The sequence below is a fragment of the Centroberyx affinis genome, unplaced genomic scaffold, assembly GCF_046629955.1.
Source record: "Centroberyx affinis isolate AG114_WGS23_722 - 3 ecotype Tasmania unplaced genomic scaffold, CSIRO-AGI_Caff_v1 ptg005949l_1, whole genome shotgun sequence".
NCBI classification, from domain to species: Eukaryota; Metazoa; Chordata; class Actinopteri; order Beryciformes; family Berycidae; genus Centroberyx; species Centroberyx affinis.
Window position 1 is genome coordinate 6956 of NW_027283023.1, and position 19699 is coordinate 26654.

At 44.5% G+C, this 19699-nt stretch overlaps 1 protein-coding gene across 1 annotated transcript; it reads left to right on the forward strand.

The window, feature by feature from the left end:
* Window positions 1-578: 578 nt before the first annotated feature.
* Window positions 579-18983, forward strand: LOC139667997 (cryptochrome-1-like). The gene is made up of 13 exons (XM_071547470.1): window positions 579-683; window positions 909-1051; window positions 1177-1361; window positions 4477-4565; window positions 5328-5468; window positions 6277-6588; window positions 7166-7317; window positions 11857-12059; window positions 12754-12864; window positions 13763-13912; window positions 14623-14703; window positions 15702-15829; window positions 16052-18983. Exons 2-13 carry the CDS (start codon window positions 993-995, stop codon window positions 16058-16060), a joined length of 1620 nt encoding a protein of 539 aa, XP_071403571.1. The 5' UTR covers window positions 579-683; window positions 909-992; the 3' UTR covers window positions 16061-18983.
* Window positions 18984-19699: the final 716 nt, after the last annotated feature.

Sequence of the window (19699 nt, forward strand, 5' to 3'; positions counted from 1 at the left end):
CAAAGGTGTGTCTGACAGTGAGGGAGGTTTGTTCTCACAAGGTGGTCATGTGCGTCACTCACTTCCCTTCAAGCACAAAACACACACACACACACACACTCACACACACACACACACACACACACACACACACACTCACACACACACACACACAGCCCCTCATCCTCCCAAACTGTCTTTCATCCTGTCTGCAGGGTTCCTACACAGGACTGTAAAGTCTGGGAAAACATGGGGAATTAATGTGATGATTAGCCAGGTCTGAAAAGTTTAGGAATAATACAAAAGTCTGAAAGTATAGAAGAAACCTTGTTTAATACAAAATACATCAATTCACATTTTATATTGAATTTGAAATTGAAATAAGACCCCTGTGTCCAAAGCAGGTTGCTCAGCAGTGTAACACGTCGTCTTCTTTCTTGTTATTATCAGTGGGAAGGCCTTGTTGTTGCACATTCCCAGAAGCACTGAGAGCTGAACATGTTTTTTGTGCTTTTGTGCTGGAATAATACATTTGTTGCCCTCCTTCTCCTCCTCCTCCTCCTCCCTCTCCTCCTCCTTGTCTTCCTCCTGTCAGGTTTCTCCTGCAGTGTTTGGAGGATCTGGACGCCAATCTCCGGAAGCTCAACTCTCGCCTCTTTGTCGTCAGGGGCCAACCAGCCAACGTGTTCCCACGCCTCTTCAAGGTCAGCAGAGAAAACTCTAAACTGTCCCATCTTTAGCTAGATAGATGTACTACTGGTGCAATGATCGGTTTACAATCAACTGTTACCCAAGAACTGAGGATCTCCAATATGGCCGCCAGAGAGTGACTTACATCACCTGAAAACCCTCTATTTGTGACCACACAATCTAAAAAAGTTTTCTCTCTTTCTCACTCTCTCTCTCTCCCTCCCCCTCCTCTCTCTCAGGAGTGGAAGATCTCTCGGCTGACCTTCGAGTACGACTCGGAGCCGTTCGGGAAGGAGAGGGACGCTGCCATCAAGAAGCTGGCCATGGAGGCTGGAGTGGAGGTCATCGTCAAGATATCGCACACTCTCTACGACCTGGACAAGTAAGGGAGCGACGAGAGCGCACACACACACACACAAACACACACACACACCAAGGTCCCCAAGACAAATTCCTGTACATTTAGCTGCTAAAACGTATCTGATTCCCGTCCCTCTCCGTCTGCAGGATCATAGAGCTGAACGGCGGGCAGCCTCCTCTGACCTACAAGCGTTTCCAGACCCTGATCAGTCGGCTGGACCCTCCTGAGTTGCCGGTGGAGACGCTGTCGGACGCCCTGATGGGGCGCTGCGTCACCCCCGTCTCTGACGACCACGGAGACAAGTACGGGGTCCCGTCCCTGGAGGAGCTGGGTGAGAAAACAAACACACGCCTGCACTTTTACATTATGCAGACTTGGATAGACTTGAGTTGCATTCATAGGCACATGTGGATACACTTAAGAAGGCACACATGTATAGGTTGACACACACACACTCACATACTTAAATTCAGATATACTGAGACAAGCATGCACACACTGATGCAAATGCATCACACACACACTTTCAGGTAGGTATTCGCACTTAGGTACACACACATTGCCTAGATACACTTGAGCACACACACACACTTAAACATGCACTCATACACTCCCTTACTCCCTTGCAAAAAAGTGCAAATGTGATATTGATACTGTGTGATACTGAAACATCTTCTCAATATTTAACTTTTTATTTTTGCACTTTTTTGCACGGACACATGTTTCTTTTTATTTAATATCAGTGTGCGGGTTTCTTTCATTTTTCCTCATTCTTCTGCAGCCACAGTGGTTTGAATAGTAGGGTTGTAAAGATGTGCATTGATATCTTCAGCTGCTAATTAAAAATGTACTCAGGGACCATAAACAGTAAGAGCTGTAATTTTTAACTGTTGGTCCAATGTGGCTAAAAATCCCCTCGAATTGCACAGTGGCACTTAAAACTCATCAAATGACTTGGCAGTCAATTTGAAAGTTTTCAGACAAGCGCCTGGTAGCAAATGTTTTACAAGGCAGACTGATTCCTGTCAGATGTCGTGTCTGCAGAGAAAGATCTCCACCGTGACTCACCTGCTGCGTGTGACGTATGAAGCTCGATTTGACTGCGAATGAGACAGATAAAGACCATCTGACATCATTTTGAATCTTTTCAGATAAGTTTAGGATTATGAATGAGGTAATGAATTCACTGGAGGAGATTACGTTCAGACACAACAACCTTCTAAGGTCGTTTAAAAGTTTCTTCCATATACAGCAAAATGTTCAGTGGGTCTGTGTCACTTTTGGTATTCTTTTATGAACTATTGACCAGATTTGATTGTAATTTCAAACAAAAATACTGACCAGTTGCAGAATATGACAACTGGTAAAAATAACAAAAATACACAATCTCATTATACATTGAATACTGCAAACTAAACAAATTTATACCCATAAATAAATCATAAAATTAACAATGTCTTCACTTAGGAAGGGTTCAACAATCAATATTTGGTGGACTAATCCTGACTGTTTATCACAACTTTGATGCGTCTTGGCATGCTCAATCTATACCTAATCGATACTTCATAAATTTAACAAATACATGGAATTGCTGGGGAAAGATAGTCCTAAAATATGGGGTTGTCTCTTAATTTATTCCACAGCTGTATATTGTGTTTATTTTACCATTTAAGAAGCAACGTGCTTCTTAAACTGTCAGTCCAGACATCTCAAGGTAAATAAAATGTCTTATTTTGGCCATTAGATTATCCAGGTGACAAGTAAAGCTTCTAACAGTGCCAGCTCACATGTCTGGTTTCTCTATTTAAAGGTGCTGTCCATCTAAACCTTGTTATTTGACCATTGGATTAATCAGGTGACACGTTAACCCTCTTTCAGTGTCAGTCCAGGTGTCTGGTTTCCATTCACAGAAGGAACAGTCCATTCACACTCTTACTGCTCATCTGCTGCTTAAACCCTTACCACTGTTTCACCATTTCAACCTGCACAGTTCTAGATCAACCCAGCTGATAAAAAACAGTGACACCTATTCTCACAAAACTATAACTCATTTTGGAAAAGCATTTACGATACATTTAAATAAACTAATGTTCTAAAACTGTTTGAGCATTAGGAGCCAGGTGACCTGTTAACCCTCTTACAGTCAGTCCAGATGTCTGGTTTCTCTCTGTAAAGTCTTGTTCCACACAAACTGGTTCGTTCATTAGATTAGCCAGGTGACTTGTTAACCCTCTTACAGTCGGTCCAAATGTCTGGTTTCCATTCACAGAAGGCCGTAGTTCATTCACACTCTTACTGTACTGTTACCATCTGCTGCTTACACCTGTTCCCAGTGTCCCAAATTAACTTTCTGACTCACCTGCCAAGGGCTGGTCAACTAAAAAAGATAACTGCCAGGAGTAATTTTTACCAAGTTTCAAGTTCAAGTTTGTTTATTTATACTGTATAGCCCTTTATCACAAGCATGTCTCAAAGGACTGTACAAAGAATGAGCCTAACTACATCTAACTGATCAACAATCAACCATAGAACAGAATTAGGGTTATTTTGGATAAAAAATAATCAAGATAAGACGGGATCAGAGTGCTTTGCAGTTTCCAAGAGCTTTCTGTAGCAGAAGCCTGATGATTGGAGGCTGATTTTAAAGACATTTGTTGACTCATTGACCACTCATTGTCAAACTCTCTCTCCACAGAGCACCTGGGAATACAGGGTTATGTAAGGCCTGCAGTGTTAGCTTTATGTAATAGTAGTATTGTAACAATAATACATTGTATTTGTAACACACTTTTCATTAAAAGCAAGTCTCACCATGTGACAAAACGACAAAAAAAGAAAGCAGTGAGGGGTAGAAAGCGCTCAGCAGTTCAACACAAGGCTTTTTGGTTAGTTTTTAGGTCCAGAGGCTCAGAAGCCCACACACACACACACACACACACACACACACACACACACACACACACACACATGTTGTGAAGCTTAGACCTGGCAGCATGGTGGAGCAGGTTGTTATGTTGCCCCACTGTTTCTCCAATAAAGGAGCAGAGCCATTGACTGTGGGTGTGATGGTTATTCAGCAGGCGACCTGTCGAAGGCTTTCATACAGCCGGTACTAATGCATGTGTGCTGCTGCTGTTATTGTTGCTGCTGAATGCATACATAGGAATAAAAAACAGGGCACAGCAAGAAAAATGACTGATTAGCTCCCTGATTACCACAACAGTTGTCAAGGCAACCAATAAAGCATGGCTAGCCATGCTTCATATGAATTACCAGCAGGTTGGAATGGCTGCTGATTGGCTGGATGAAACTACCTGTTGTATAAGATTTTGACTTGGAGTACAAGGCAGAGAGGCTAGAAGACTGTTGGCACACCCAGCATCCAAATATTTTATTATTTTATGTTGTTTTGTCCATGTTTCAAATGAGTGTTTTGTTGTTTCCAGGCTTTGACACAGAGGGCCTGCCTTCAGCTGTGTGGCCAGGAGGAGAGACAGAGGCTCTGACCAGGATAGAGCGCCATCTGGAGAGAAAAGTCAGTACTGCGCCCTCACATTTTTTAATACAGCACATTCATGGCTTAAAGCATTTCTGAGATCACACACATGCGTGAACATGATCCTGTAGACACGATCACATGTAGGGGAAAATACCGTTTCACCCTTATGGGTAATGAGCAAAAGGTTCAAGAGCCTTCTGTGAAGTCTTTTATTCATGCATGCATGGTTCAGTTCAGTGTTACAGATAAGCGTATAACAAAGAAGTGACAAAGAAGTGAAGCTCAATACACTCGCTTTTATACACTAGAGTAAACAAAAACATAAATCTCGGCATAAAGCCAAACCCACAGTTCAGATTTCTTTGCTCAAAAACAAAAGCCCTACCTACACTAATATGGGACACACAGAAACACATGTATGAATAGCATAAACTATTATTCACTATATTCTTTAAAATAAACACCTTTGGTAAATGTGTCTCCCTGTCTACCTCCCTCTCCCTGTTTCTCTGTCCCTCTCTCTCTGTCTCTCTCCCTCTCTCCCTGTCTCCCTCTCTCTCTCCCTGTCTCTCTCCCTGTCTCTCTCTCCCTGTCTCCCTCTCTCTCTCCCTGTCTCTCTCTCCCTCTCTCCCTGTTTCTCTGTCCCTCTCTCTCTGTCTCTCTCCTCTCTCCCTCTCTCCCTGTCTCCCTCTCTCCCTCTCTCCCTCTCTCCCTCTCTCCCTCTCTCCCTCTCTCCATCTCTCTCTCCCTGTCTCTCTTCCTGTCTCTCTCCCTGTCTCTCTCTCCCTGTCTGTCCAGGCGTGGGTGGCTAACTTTGAGCGTCCCAGGATGAATGCCAACTCCCTGCTGGCCAGCCCGACCGGCCTGAGCCCGTACCTCCGCTTCGGCTGCCTCTCCTGTCGCCTTTTCTACTTCAAACTCACCGACCTCTACCGCAAGGTCCGTTTCTATTCACTTTACTAAAGAAAAACAAATGAAAAAAATGGGCTGCCTGCCTGGGTCTGGTCTTGGCCAGAGAATGGAGCCTAATGTTACAATGTTTAGGAGATCAAAGGGATGATATCGATAATTGTGAAAACTGAAAACTGTCTTTTCAATTCTAACAATAGGTTCCCCTTTTTGTTGGCAGATAGGCATAGTCAACCATGTTCATGTATTCATTACTTTATTTATTGGTTGTTTTTTAGGGTATTATTGTTGCTTATAGGGCAGTGGTTCTCAACGTGGGGTCCGGGGACCACCAGGGGTCCTTGAGGGCATCCCAGGGGGGTCCCCAGCAAATAGATGAATCGTTTAACTTCACTATTTCATTTACAAGAACAATTATAGAATGTAGGAGACTTGACTATTTTGATCATAGTTCCACTGTTATCTCTCTCCCTACAATACAGATAGTCATGGAGTTCTGGACAAAATCATATCTAACAATAAAAATATTCTCAGATTTGGGTCTGAGGGACAAAATCGCATCACATGGGGGTCCGTGGCCCTAATGTGGACTACATTAGGGGTCCTTGATATGAAAAAGGTTGAGAACCACTGTTATAGGGATAGGTGTAAGGGTTAGTGAGGGGTAGTGAGGGGTTCTTGGGGATTTATCTGAGGATTTATCTGATAATAAAAAGTCAAGTTAAAGTCAGTGTCAGCTTGATTCAACAAAACAATATTTGGAAAAATAGGTGATGGCAGTGGAATAGCGTGGACACGGCCTTAACTCTGTGTTTTTTTTGTTTTTTTTTATATCCAGGTGAAGAAGAACAACTCCCCTCCCCTCTCGCTGTACGGTCAGCTGCTGTGGCGCGAGTTCTTCTACACGGCGGCGACCACCAACCCGCGCTTCGACAAGATGGAGGGGAACCCCATCTGCGTCCGCATCCCCTGGGACAAGAACCCCGAGGCGCTGGCCAAGTGGGCCGAGGCCAAGACCGGCTTCCCCTGGATCGACGCCATCATGACCCAGCTCAGGCAGGAGGGCTGGATCCACCACCTGGCCCGGCACGCCGTCGCCTGCTTCCTCACCAGGGGGGACCTGTGGATCAGCTGGGAGGAGGGGATGAAGGTGAGGAGGGAGAGGAGGGAGAGGGGGGGGGGGGGGGGCATGGTGGAGATAGCTTGGTTAATTTCATCATTTGAGATTTGCGGAGAGACTGGGAGAGAGGTGAGGACGGAGGGGAGGGATTGTGGAGAACAGGGAGAAGTGAGAGGGACTGAGGCTGTTTTCAGAATCAGTTTATTCTTACAATTCTGACTTTAAACTCAGAAATCTGACTTTATTTATTCATCTCAGAACTCAAATGATTCACATGTGGCCCTAATCCTCTTCCGTAGTAATGCTAGCTTCTATTAGATGCTGTTTGTTAGCTTTCCTGCAAATCAGCTGTGTGTCCAGAATCACATAACTATCTGTATTGTAGGTAGAGAGATAACAGAGAAACTATGATCAAAACAGTCATTCTTCTACATTCTCTAATTGTGCTAACGTCTTGTAAATGTAATAATGCTGAAGTTTAACAATTCCTCAATTTGCTGGGGACCCCCCGGGAATCCCCTCAAGGACCCCCTGGTGGTCCCCGGACCCCACGTTGAGAACCACTGATCTAGAACCTCCGTTGTGTGGCTCTGTGTCTGTGCCTCAGGTGTTTGAGGAGCTGCTGCTGGATGCAGACTGGAGCGTGAACGCAGGCAGCTGGATGTGGTTGTCCTGCAGCTCTTTTTTCCAGCAGTTCTTCCACTGCTACTGCCCCGTGGGCTTCGGCCGGCGCACCGACCCTAACGGGGACTTCATCAGGTGGGTGTCTCGCCTGGCATTGCTCCTTGGTGCCACCCGCTGCCCCCCCCCCCCCGGATGGCACCCTTCCTCCCTCTGTCTCTCTCTCTCCAACACACACACATACAGGGAAGCACAGCAGTGGCAGAAGTGGAGCAGCCCAGGCGTTTATGTGCAGGTCCGCGGTCTCGTTTTCGTGCTTCAGGTCAAACTGATGCTTGATGTGTGGGGGATTCCTCCATCGTTATCTTCTGAATCGATGGAGCCTTTATCTCCACCTGTAGTCCCGTACCCAGAAGCCCCCTCCAGCTCACGCTTGAACCTGCTTACAGAAAAGCTCTTTGAATATGATTCGCCCTCCAAGGTGGCTAGAGTTTCATATATAGTTGCTGACTGGACGTCCACAAAATTAGCAGCAAAATTTTCCTTTTAAATATCATGCCCATCCCTCATGAGAGAACAGTTGACATGCAAGACGTTTCTAGAAGAGAGAGAAGGATTTCATTCATGCTATGCATCCATTTTGGTGAAAAAAATATCGCCTGATTGCCAGATATTTAGAAAAAAAAAGTACAAGTACATCATCCTCTGAAGTGGTACTTGTTTAAAATGCAGTTTACATGGCTCAAGGTAGCGAATAACTTTGACTAAATAATATTCAATAGCGCGTTTTACTTATCTGCAATCATTTTGTCAGCGTAGTAGTCGTGTTTTAAGTGTTTGGAAATCTCTTTTTGGAACAAGACTCTTCATAGAGAGGGAGGGTAAAGGTTAGAAATAGACAGATACACACACACGCGCACACACACACACACACGCACACACAGCTCACCCACCATCACAGGCTAAATTTCCAGGACAAAAGCAAAGAGAGAGATGGAGGGATAGAGAGGGACCTCCAGATCTCTGGGTAAGTGAGTGAAAAAGAGTCGACTCTCTTCCTTCCTCTCCCCTTTTATTTCTGCCCATCTGTCCATTTTCTTTTCTGTTCAAACTTCAGCACTTTGATTTCTTAGTATCTGGCATGACTTTTTTTTTAAATTCAGTGTTCACACTTTACTTTTTTGCGTATCTATTATTGTTTGTAGATGTTTGGTGTTTGTGTGCATGTGATTGTGTGTGTGTGTGTGTGTGTGTGTGTGCGCATCTTTAGTCACTGTACAGTATGACTGTGTCCATCAGATCATTATTACAATGACACGGATTAATTCTCCTCTCTCTCTGAATGTGGCTGTATGTTAACGTGTGTTTCTGATTCTTCTGTTGTCGGGGGATTGGGTGAAAAGTTCAGCTATCCCCCCCTCGTAGATTGTAGTTGATGCTTTTAAGACGGTTGGCCGTTCTCACGCCGCCCCCGCCCCCCCCCCATCCAAGGCTCCACCTCGGTTGGATGTCGGGGCCCGGGTTGAGAAATCGGCGGCCGTTTGGTTTTACTTACCCGTGAAGCCCTGAGGGACGGGGCTTTGCTCACGCCCCAGCGCCGCCCTCTGGGCCGGTCTGGAACTCGGTAGCGTCTCATTTCGTCAAAAGGGATTCCGGCCGCTTGGTAGGGAAACGCTAACGCCTCGCCTGCATTCGATAGGTAGAGGACTATGAAGCATTCCCCGGAGGGTGGCGAGGAGAGGCGTTGGGCCGGCTGCTGCTCTGCTGTCGCCGGGACGCTCCGGTGTCCGGGCCACTGGGCAAAGCCACTCGTCCGACCCTCTGTGAAATGTTCAGTGGTGCTCTGCTTGTGTGAATGCAGCCCCGCTGGTTCAGAAGGACCTGGAGCAGCGGCTGGCACACAGACAGAGACACACACACACATGACACACACACACTTTATCCTTTTACAGCTTATGGCCAGTATACACATTAGGGATGGGACGAGATATCGAAATTCAATATATCACAAGACAAAAATGTGACAATACGTTTCGTGGGTCAGAAAAATGAATGGTGATATCAGCTCCATGTTATTCTCAAGCTCTCCATCTGAATCCACACTTACTGTGAACACCTCAAATGTGTTACACTGCAACCCACCTTTCACCATGGGGCACAATAAAGGTGCTATAATCTATTCTAAATTATATTATTTGCACTTTGTAATGCCATTTTTAAATTGTTGTTTACATTCTAGCAAGCCAATCGCATCGCTAGAAGGATTTATGGCTCAGAAATAAACAGAATTCTGCACGGTCAGACTTTGTCACTGAACGAATCGCATCGTGAGATAAGCAGATTGTCCCATCACTAGTACACATGCACACACCTTTAGGCTGACAAGTACACACACACACACACACACACACACACTATCTCTCATGTTTCCTCTCCCCTTCATTCACGCACATGCTTTCTCACACACACACACACTCACTCTCTCTCACCTGCGTCACACACCTCCCACGCTCCCTTTATTCGTCTCCACACCCCCCCTCCCCCCACCCCCCACCCCCCCTGCTCTCTGTAGGGCCTCTTGCTGCTGGCAGGCGGCGGATCTTTCTGGCGAAAACGGTTGTGGTCCCTTTTGGTGAAATGAGGGGGCCCCTAGTGGGCCAGCCCAGAGTGCGGCGCTGTGGCTGTGGGAGAGGACCGTCAGCAGGGGGGCCGCTGGGGCCCGCTGACCGCTTAAAAGACAACCACCACAGTCTGAGGGGCAGGGGGAGCAGGCATGAGCTCTTTCCTCAGCCCACCACCGTCTGATCACAGGGGGGTGGGGGTGGGGGAGGGGGGAGGAGGAGAGGAGGGGGGGGGTGGAGCTGTGTGGTATAGTGAAAGACTTCTGTCATCGCCTGGAAACTCACAATAGTAAATTTTAGGCATTTATCTGTCACTCTTATCTAGAGCTGGGCGATATGGTTGAAATCAGTATCATGATAATCATAAGGATTTTTTTAATATCTATACTGTATATATTAACTGGTCAAATTAAGGTTCATCCCATTGAACCAAATGGTAATGATAGGTGTGATGTCAAACAAAATATTTTTTAAAATAATATGCCTACCATACCTCATTTTGTCAATTTTTTAAATAAAATTTGCTTGCTATCATCAGATTAGACGGGAGAATTGTGTCACGATATCCCAAAAGAGAGATCCCAAAAGAAAGACAATAAACGATAATATTGAATTATCGCCCAACTCTACTCTTATCCAGCAGCATTTCTGATCAAATGGAAGCCAAAGGGGAAGATTGTCAATGTCATTTTTTTAAATCAGTGTCTTTTTTTTTTTTGGCGCCTTGCATAAAAGAAAAACCAGGATGTTAACTGATCTCTCGGTGGCAGAACTTTTTCACTATCCAGCCAGGTTGGGTCAGGGTTGGGTTGGGTTGGTTCCAGGGGGGGCGGGGTGGGCTGGGTGGGTCCAATACACTCTTTGCTTTTCTAACCGGGTGTTACAGTAGCAGTCTCCTAGCAACATCAACCAATCGGCAGCGGCCTCTCTAGCGGCGGGGCGGTCTCCGCACGCCCCCACCCCTCTCTCTCTCTCCGCCTCTCAGCGCTGCACTGTGCCGTTTCCCACAGTTCCACAGTTCCACACGCCCCCTTCCTCTGTCCTGTTTGTCTCCCCTCCTCGGAGTCGGTAAGGTCGGACCAAGTAGGTAGGTGGCTTCTCCTTGTCACACGGAGCAAATCCACGCTGACACCAGCAACAGGGAAAAAAAAAATAAATAAATAAAAACAGCAAAGCTTGGTTTGGAACGGTACTGTTGAGATGTTGATTCTCCACCTTTGTCGCAGTCAGTGGTTCATTGGCTTTATCTCTTGGAGGTTCACACTTTGTTTTCATCTGAACAGTTGTGTTGCTTGGGACCGCAGCCCCTCTCTCGTTTTTTGAGTCACGTCTCGAACTAAAAGCACTCAGGCACTGTGACGGTAACTCTCTGCAGTGCCACGGTCCCCGAAGTCCATAGAAGAGAGTCAAACTTGTACAGCAGTGATGATTTTGCATTCATACTCTCATGTACTGTAGCCATACTGTGCAGTGTTGTGAATGTTTGTAGCATCCATTTCGTAGCAACTATTTTCCATAGTATTTTTAAGCATGAAGTGCTGAAGACCAGAATGCTCTTATCAGTTACACACATGGGCTGTATGAAGAAAACTGTATGATTAACTTAAGTTAATCTGTAATGCGATGATGCTTGATTTTTTGATATATGAGATAGCTAATATACGTATACATGATGTTCCCAAGCAAAGTAAAAACAAACCTGAAATGTTGACCATGTCATATTGAGAGTCAGATGTATGCATGTTAATGAGATTCCAAAAAATGAAAACAATTGTACTGCACATTAAGAATATTGAAAACTATGACAATTTCAACCAGTAGTATTTGAAATATTGGAACGACACATTTTCAACTATTTAAGCTATTAGTTTACAAAGTGTTGGAAATATTTTTTAACTATTTCTGTTTCAAATATTGCATGTTATCACGATATCCACTACTTTGAATGTTACAGTGTCTCCTAACCTGCAGTAGATTAACCCTTTGTGTCCCTTCGTTGCGTAACCTTGCCGTATCGATGCAAGCCGGCATATCTAATGTCTCCCTGTGCTTCCAGACGTTACTTACCTGTCCTCCGAGGTTTCCCCGCTAAGTACATCTACGACCCGTGGAACGCCCCGGAGTCCGTGCAGGTGGCCGCCAAGTGCGTGATCGGCGTCCACTACCAGAAACCCATGGTGCACCACGCCGAGGCCAGCCGGCTCAACATCGAGAGGATGAAGCAGATCTACCAGCAGCTGAGCCGGTACAGAGGACTGGGTAAGAGATGAGGAGAGGAGAGGAGAGGAGAGGAGAGCGGTGTGAACACAGGCAGCAGCAGGGTGGACAGATCAGACGTTTAGATATGAGGGGAACACAGGGGGAAAGTGGTGGGGAAAAAATTAGAAGGAAGGAAGGAGGAAGAAGAGGTAGAAGATGATGATGATGATGATGATGATGATGAGGGGGAGGAAGAAGAAGAAGTCCATGACCAGGGGCAGAACATGACAATAAGGGCAGATTTGTAAATTATTTGTTTAAATCTTAATAAAAATTCAGATCATTGATATTGTTCATCTGGACAAAATGTGAACAAGACAAAAAAAAATAATTTTTGAGATAACTTGCTTAACATTAGTACATGTCATCTTCTTAATCTTCACAATGTCACTTTATTTTCATGAAGTTTGGGCACTTATTAAGCAGGAATGTACAGTGAGTGTGTACAGTAACATTTACAGACAGACAGTCAGTTGACTGAAAAAACAAAGTAATGAACTTCATAATTTCCACTAGGTAGCAGTGTACAAAAAAAGCAGATGGGTCTCACATGGGCACACATCCTCAGAAAATTGCACATTTGCCTTAGTTTTAAACTTTGGACGGTTGCTATAGCCACCATCTAGCAAGACTAGTAAAGAAAGCAATAGAAGTGGGCTTGACATCAGTGTGTGTGTGTGTGTGTGTGTTTCAGGCCTGCTGGCATCAGTGCCGTCCACCAATGGGAACGGGAACGGAGGGATGATGGCCTACTCTCCTGGAGAGCAGCAGCCAGGGACCAACAACAACAACAACAACTCACACTGTAAGTAAACATGTACAGCTAGAGAGAGGCTGTGTCACAAACCTGACAACCACTGGAGAACTGGCTGTACACTAATGATGGTTAAATATCTGAAAACTGGACAGGAGAAAGAGAGGTACTTGGAAAAGCTTGTTGTGCTGTGGCTGTAGATCCATTCAGTAACATAAGTACAGGTGAAGAGTCTAAGATGGATTTGTTTCCAAATGTAGGTCACTGTGTCACAGGAAGCTATCAAGTCTTCAGCCCTAGTCTCTCCTCTAATCAGGGTTCCCACACGCACTAAGGCTAGAAATTAACCTCTAACCTCTGTCTATTGAATTCTGTTGAGGGCCACATTTTACGTTTAGAAACACAGTCAGCTGGTTGATATTGAGTTCACTTGTCCCTCTCTCTCTACTTAGGAAACATATCTCAGGAACTGGATATCAGAGACAAATATTTACTAAAAATTCTCATGGTAGCAAGCAAGAAGGCAATTTACAAGACGCTGGCTTCTTAAAGAGCCTCCCACCCTGAACCAATGGATAGATATTGTAAACAGCATATACAGTGTGGAACGTATGACATTCAGTTTAAGATTACAGAAAGAAAGGGGAGAAGAGTACTGGACTAAATGGGATACATACCTGACTAACAAAGAGTCCGACAACTGAAACTATAGTAATTGCAATTGTGAAACACAAAAGTGAATGTGAATGAAAGTGTACCATTCTATGACTAACAACCCCTATGTACATCATCCAATGTAACTGAGTGATCTCATGTTTACTGTGTTGTAAAACAGAAAAAATAAAGTATAAAAAAAAAAACATGCGAGTGGACATCCAATAATGACATGGTCAATGCCTCCAGGCCGTCCAATCACATCTCTTCCTCCTCTCTCTCTCTGCTCCTCCAGTGCCTGGAGTGTCGGGGAGCTCCGTTGCCACGGGTAACGGCAGCGGGAGCATCCTGCTCAACTTTGACGGCGACGAGCAGCCGGGGCCCAGCCGCACTGGACAGCAACAACCACAACAACCGCCACCTCTGCCACAGCAACAACCACACGGTAGGCCGTCAGGTGGAAGGAGCCTGTTAGCGTTAGCATTAGCATTAGCATTAGCGACAGTGCTATTAATGACCGAGAGCTGCTAACGAGCCTTTTTTGAAGCGGAGCCGAATGACAAAATGTGGTTGTTTTTTTATCAAGAGTGTGGTAGTGGACAGATAACAGACTAAAACTTTAAATTTCCTTGTATTCTCTATTGTTTAATTCCCAAAAAGTCAACTTTAGGAATATTGAATTGTAAATGACCGTCTCTGCTTTGAATCTCAAGCTACACACCTGATATTTATTTTTTATTTTGGGGGGTAAAATGATTATATTGGGATTAGGGCTGGGCGATAATTCAACATTATCGTTTATCGTCTTTCAGTGGAATCATATCATGATGATATGAAGATATTTTAATATCGTGACACATTTCTGCTGTCTGAATTGATGATGACAAGCAAATTTTACTTAAAAACTCTGATAAAATGAGGTATGGTAGGAATATTATTTGAATATTTCAGTTTTGTTTGACATCACACCTAACATCACCATTTGGTTCAATGAGATGAACATTAATTTGATTATTTAACATGATTTTGCATACATGAACCATATCGTGATATATATTGATATTGATATTGATCATATGCCGGGACAACAGTAGACCCTGTCACAAAGCACACAGTATGAAGGCTTCGGTGTGTGTGTGTGTGTGTGTGTTGCAGGTTACCACTCAGTGCCAGACCCCAGCCAGACCATCACCAGCAGCCGACTCTACCACGAGTTCGCTGTGCCTCAACACCCAGGTAGGCCCGAACCCCGGACCTGATGCATCTGTGCCATTCCCAGCTGAAGTCTGTCCCGTTCTACTTTGCAGGGCTAAACATTTTTTTTTAAAGAAGTTTCAGAAATCACCGACATGACTCAGTTGTTAATCATGCACAGCTTTGTGCTTTTGAATTGAAAAGACTAGAATTTATAACCTCCTCCTCTCCTTCTCTACTCTCCTCCTCTCCTCTCCTTTCCTCCCCTATTCTCCTCCTCTCCTCTCCTTGTCTCCTCTCCTGCTCTCCTCTCCTTGTCTCCTCTCCTCCTCTCTTCTCCTTGTCTCCTTTCCTCTCCTCCTCTCTGTGTTTCCTCTCTCCTCTCCTCCTCTCCTCTCCTTTCCTCTCCTCTTCTCCTCATCTCCTCTCCTTTCCCCTCTCCTCTCCTCTCCTTGTCTCCTCTCCTCTCCTCCCCTCTCCTCTCCTCTCCTGTCCTTGTCTCCTCTCCTCCTCTCCTCTCCTCTCCTCCTCTCCTCTCGGGACACACAAACACACAAACCGCTCTCCAGTTACAGCAGTGGGATTATTTATTTCGTAGTAGAAGTGCTCTGCTGTAACACTAATAGGAATCTGAGTGAGAGTAGTGAGTAATGCCATTACGCTAGATGTGGCTACTGAGTAACTTTACCTCCCTATAGTCTAGGGTCAAGGCTTGTGTAGAAGCCTAGAAGTTACCAAGCGGGTATTTCCCATTAGAGTGGGGAAATGACCACCAGTCACTACTAAATTATGACTGTGACTGTCCCGCTGTCCCAAGCAGGCATCCAACCATCATTTAGCGGTTGTTTTATACTCTAAACATCGGGTTGGCTGTTAAAAGAAAGTGTTTTTCCTGCCCTGCTCCCATCACAGAGGTTTCATCAAATTAGGCCTCGCATTTCCTTACCAACTACTCACACAAACCCCCTGGTAAGAGTGTTTTTGATATTTTGACGCTGTGAAGCCTGTGTGAAGCTTATATTCCTGACTCTGCCTTTCAGGACGCTTCCTGCACACCAGGGGCGGCAGCATCACAGGGAAGCGGGAGCGCGAGTCGGAACGAGACGGGCCGGGGGAGGAAGACCCGGCAGCCTGCTCCGTCCACAAGATGCAGAGGCAGAGTGCAGAGGTCAGTCTGGGGCTCAGCCTGGAGGTTCATGCTGTTCAGCCTTTTGATTTAGCTTTTTGTGTTTAAATCTTTTTTTTTATTGAGGAAGCAGTCGTAAAATACAATTCAGTATTACAGACTTGTCCTCGCTTTAGAGTTAGAGACAGAACAATGTGATGCTACCGATAGATTTGTGTGTGTAGTTCTAATTATTCACTGTGTCTTCTGTTATGTGTCATGCAGACTACCTAGAGCAGCTGGAGGCGAGATTGTCTGACTCCACAGTAAAGTCACCATCTGGCCGGCAGAGAGAGGAAACCCCAACCCCAAACACAGCAGCTCCAGACAGGCTGCCTCCTCGGATACAGGCCGTCCAAAACCTTTATTTCCTCTGCTCAGAAACTCCCCTGGGGTGTAAAACACAAAGGTGAAAATGTGATTGTGGCTTTGATTCAGTTTGTAGAAGGGCTTTTTACGTGATGAGTCCCCGCTCTGACCTCCTGCAGTGAAACACAGATGCGTAGGACTGTCTCAGAGGAAAAACACAAAGAAACAAAACATGACGATTCAATTAAGCAGAGAAAACTTTGGTGAACACTGTCAGTGCTTCTAACAAGTTAGGGTTGGATAGACCGCAGCCTCCAGATGTGTCTCTCAGGTGTGTGTGTGTGTGTGTGTGTGTGTGTGTGTGTGTGTGTGTGTGTGTGTGGTTGTGTTGTGGCGATGAGCGATGTGCAAAACAAATCAAGTGATTTTAAACGGCTCAATAACTAACATGGCAGCTTACCAATTCCACTCAGGCAGACTGGACATCCTCCCTGTTATAAATCCCCATCATCCAGGACTTTTTTTTCTTTGTATATCAGCTTTTATAACCGCACACACACACACACACACACACACACACACACACACATGGCTCATGGACCATACCTAGGCATAACTGTCTATTTTGTATAAAAGTGACTAACGCCTCAAACTTGTAGCTTGACTCTTTGTAAGAAAACAAACAGCTACAATATTCTGACTTAACACCCTCCACCAGCCAATATACTGCATCAACACTGAAGCAGCTAGTATTGTAAGTAATATAATGTTCTTTAGCTGCAAATTGAACTCTATTGATTATTTTCACTGCCCATGTGCACAGTACACCAATCTAAAACCAAGCTAATTACTGTATGTCAGGGTTTACACTGGGATTTCTTTTTTGTATTTTTACTACAACTTTGTAGCGCAAGATAAACTCTGCACATCCCATAGTGCCCCTTAGTCACCATGGCAACAGCCCTAAGGATCACGTCCTATCTCCAGGAATGAGTGAATATGGCGCTTACTAGCCACACTTCACATTCCTAGCCTGTACATTTGAAATTTTCTGTTGATACATACAGTATATATAGTATATTTTTGATATTGCTCGTGTCTTGGTGTCGTGAAACGCTTGTAAATAGGCTGAAAAAGATTTTTACCAACGTTATTTAAAGTTTTCCCAGAAAGACGAGAATCCAGACAAAAACAAAAATGACAGAAATAGTATAAGTTAGTAATATCTTGGCTTATTCACAGTTGATTTAACGGGAACATCTGCCGCTGCCTGGTAGTACGTGTGATCACTCGGTTTGAATCGGCAGCTAAATCTCTGTTTACCCAGGCAGCAGAGCAGGAGCCCCAGAGGAACGTGTTTGGATAGGATAACACGACATAAAAAGTCAGACAGATTTCCATCACTGGGCTTTAAAAGGTGTTTACAGTGTGTTACTGTGGATTAGCCGGGAGACAGTCGTTGAAAACTGCCTTTTTTAGAATGTGGCATTATGGGTATAGAAGTTCTTGTGTCGCTGTCTTTGTAGTTCTCGGGCTCGTTCGTTGGCTTCAAACTATCTGCTGCAGATTTCACACAAAATTTTCCTCAAAATCCAAAAATGCAGAGGTTTCTTGCACTTTTCTCATTGTTTTTCTCAACCTTGAGATTTTTTTGTGTTGGAAAATCAATCAGATCCTGAGCCTCAGATCCTGTTAACACAAGATCCATGTAGCTACGAGGCTAGGGTAACTCTCTTTGACATCAGTAAAGAGTAAAGCTAGACTCAGTTCTCTGCTCTTTTTGAGGATTTCAGGGTGTTTTCTTTTAAATCTTCACCTTTCATTTCAAACGGAGATTTGCTCTCCCAACATTTCCCATGTTTTTATCCTCAGTTTCACACTTGAGTGAAGTACGTGTGATACTTTTGTCAAAGTATCACACGTATCTTTAGCGCTCTAGTCTAGACGATCCATCTGCAGTGTCTGGAGTCAACTCGGCCCTCGCGAGTCACAAGTCACAAGTCACATTTTCACCTCTTGTTTCCCCACACAGCTGTAAGAGTTTCTAAAATGTCTCCAAAAGTTGTTTAGTCTGTAGGTTTCTTGAAGACGAATCACTTCTGAGTGTTTCTGAGGCATTCTGTGGTGTTGAAAACATTGGACCTTGTGTTGTGCAGCCAAACCGCTGGACTTCATCTCAGAGAGGATGAGGCCGGTCCAAACAGGACAGCACAGACGTGGCGGGCTGCAATCCCCTCTCTCTCTCTCTCTCTCTCTCTCTCTCTCTCTCTCTCTCGGCTGCAACTTTTTCTAAGATTTCTTATAAAAAACCAAAAACTTTATAAACAATTTAGAAAGGAAAAAATGAAACAAATGAAGACAATAACAGACAGGCAAGGTCTGATCCAAACGATCCAAAACTGACATTCCTCAGAAAGCAGGAACGACTTTGCCCTCCTGTTGAAAGATTTCTACTACTGTACAAGGAGTAAAAAAAAAAAAAAACGGTATGGCTGACTTGACGCTCGCGCCATTTTGCGACCCCGATGTATTGAAACTGAACTCTTGACTAAACCTAATGGTTGACACAAACGGTTTACAAAGAGGGTCGCAAAATGGCCGCTGTAAATTGTCTGTGAAAGGACGCTTGGAGAGATGAAGTTGGTGTCTTTACTCCTGGAGGGGAGAATGAAGTCGACTTGAACCAGAGAATGTACACTTTCCCCCGAAAAGAAAAAATGCACTTCAAGGTCCTTCGATAGCAGCCTCTCCTTACAGAGACGCGTGTTGATATGCTCTATGTCCACATGAATACACACACACACACACACACACACACACACACTCACACACACACACACACACTCACACACACTCAGCATTCATACTTGACTTGACAACTCCTGCATACACACATACAGTAGTCATACAGATACTTAAACATGCATACACATATAAATAGGGCTGGGCAATATGGTTGAAATCAATATCATGATAATCATAAGGATTTTTCTCAATATAAATATATATCTCATTGAACCAAATGGTGATATTAGGTGTGTGGTGTCAAACAAAACTGAAATTGAAACTTTCAAATAATATTCCTACCATACCTCATTTTATGAGAGTTTTTAAGTAAAATTTTCTTGTCACCATTAATTCAGACAGCAGAAATGTGTGTCACGATATTAAAATATCTTCATATCCTCACGATATGATTCCACTGAAAGACGATAAACGATAATATTGAATTATCGCCCAGCCCTACATATAAACACTTGAAACAGTGAGATATTCAAGTCTCTCTCTCTCTCTCATACACACTGACACACACACTCTCTCACACACACACACACACAGAGCCTTCTTAATGGTTAGAAAGTGGAATGGGTGGACAAGGAGAGCAGAGAGCGAGCTGAAGTCCCATCATGCAGCAGTGTCTTTTAAAGAGGACAGCGACGCTGCTCAAAGCCCCAATCCGGAGTCGGGAGTATGGCGCCCCCCTCTGTTCAGCCACTGTAACTGCACTACTACAAATTCACTGATCGATATATGAATGAATTAAGGCTGGCAGCGTGGTACAGC

Excerpts from the sequence above, each read along its gene's own strand:
- LOC139667997 (XM_071547470.1), top strand. The coding sequence starts at position 993 with ATGGAGGCTGGAGTGGAGGTCATCGTCAAGATATCGCACACTCTCTAC. Across the intron at positions 1,052-1,176 it reads ACTCTCTACGACCTGGACAA|GATCATAGAGCTGAACGGCG; the intron begins GTAAGGGAGCGA and ends CTCCGTCTGCAG. Across the intron at positions 12,060-12,753 it reads GAGCCGGTACAGAGGACTGG|GCCTGCTGGCATCAGTGCCG; the intron begins GTAAGAGATGAG and ends TGTGTGTTTCAG.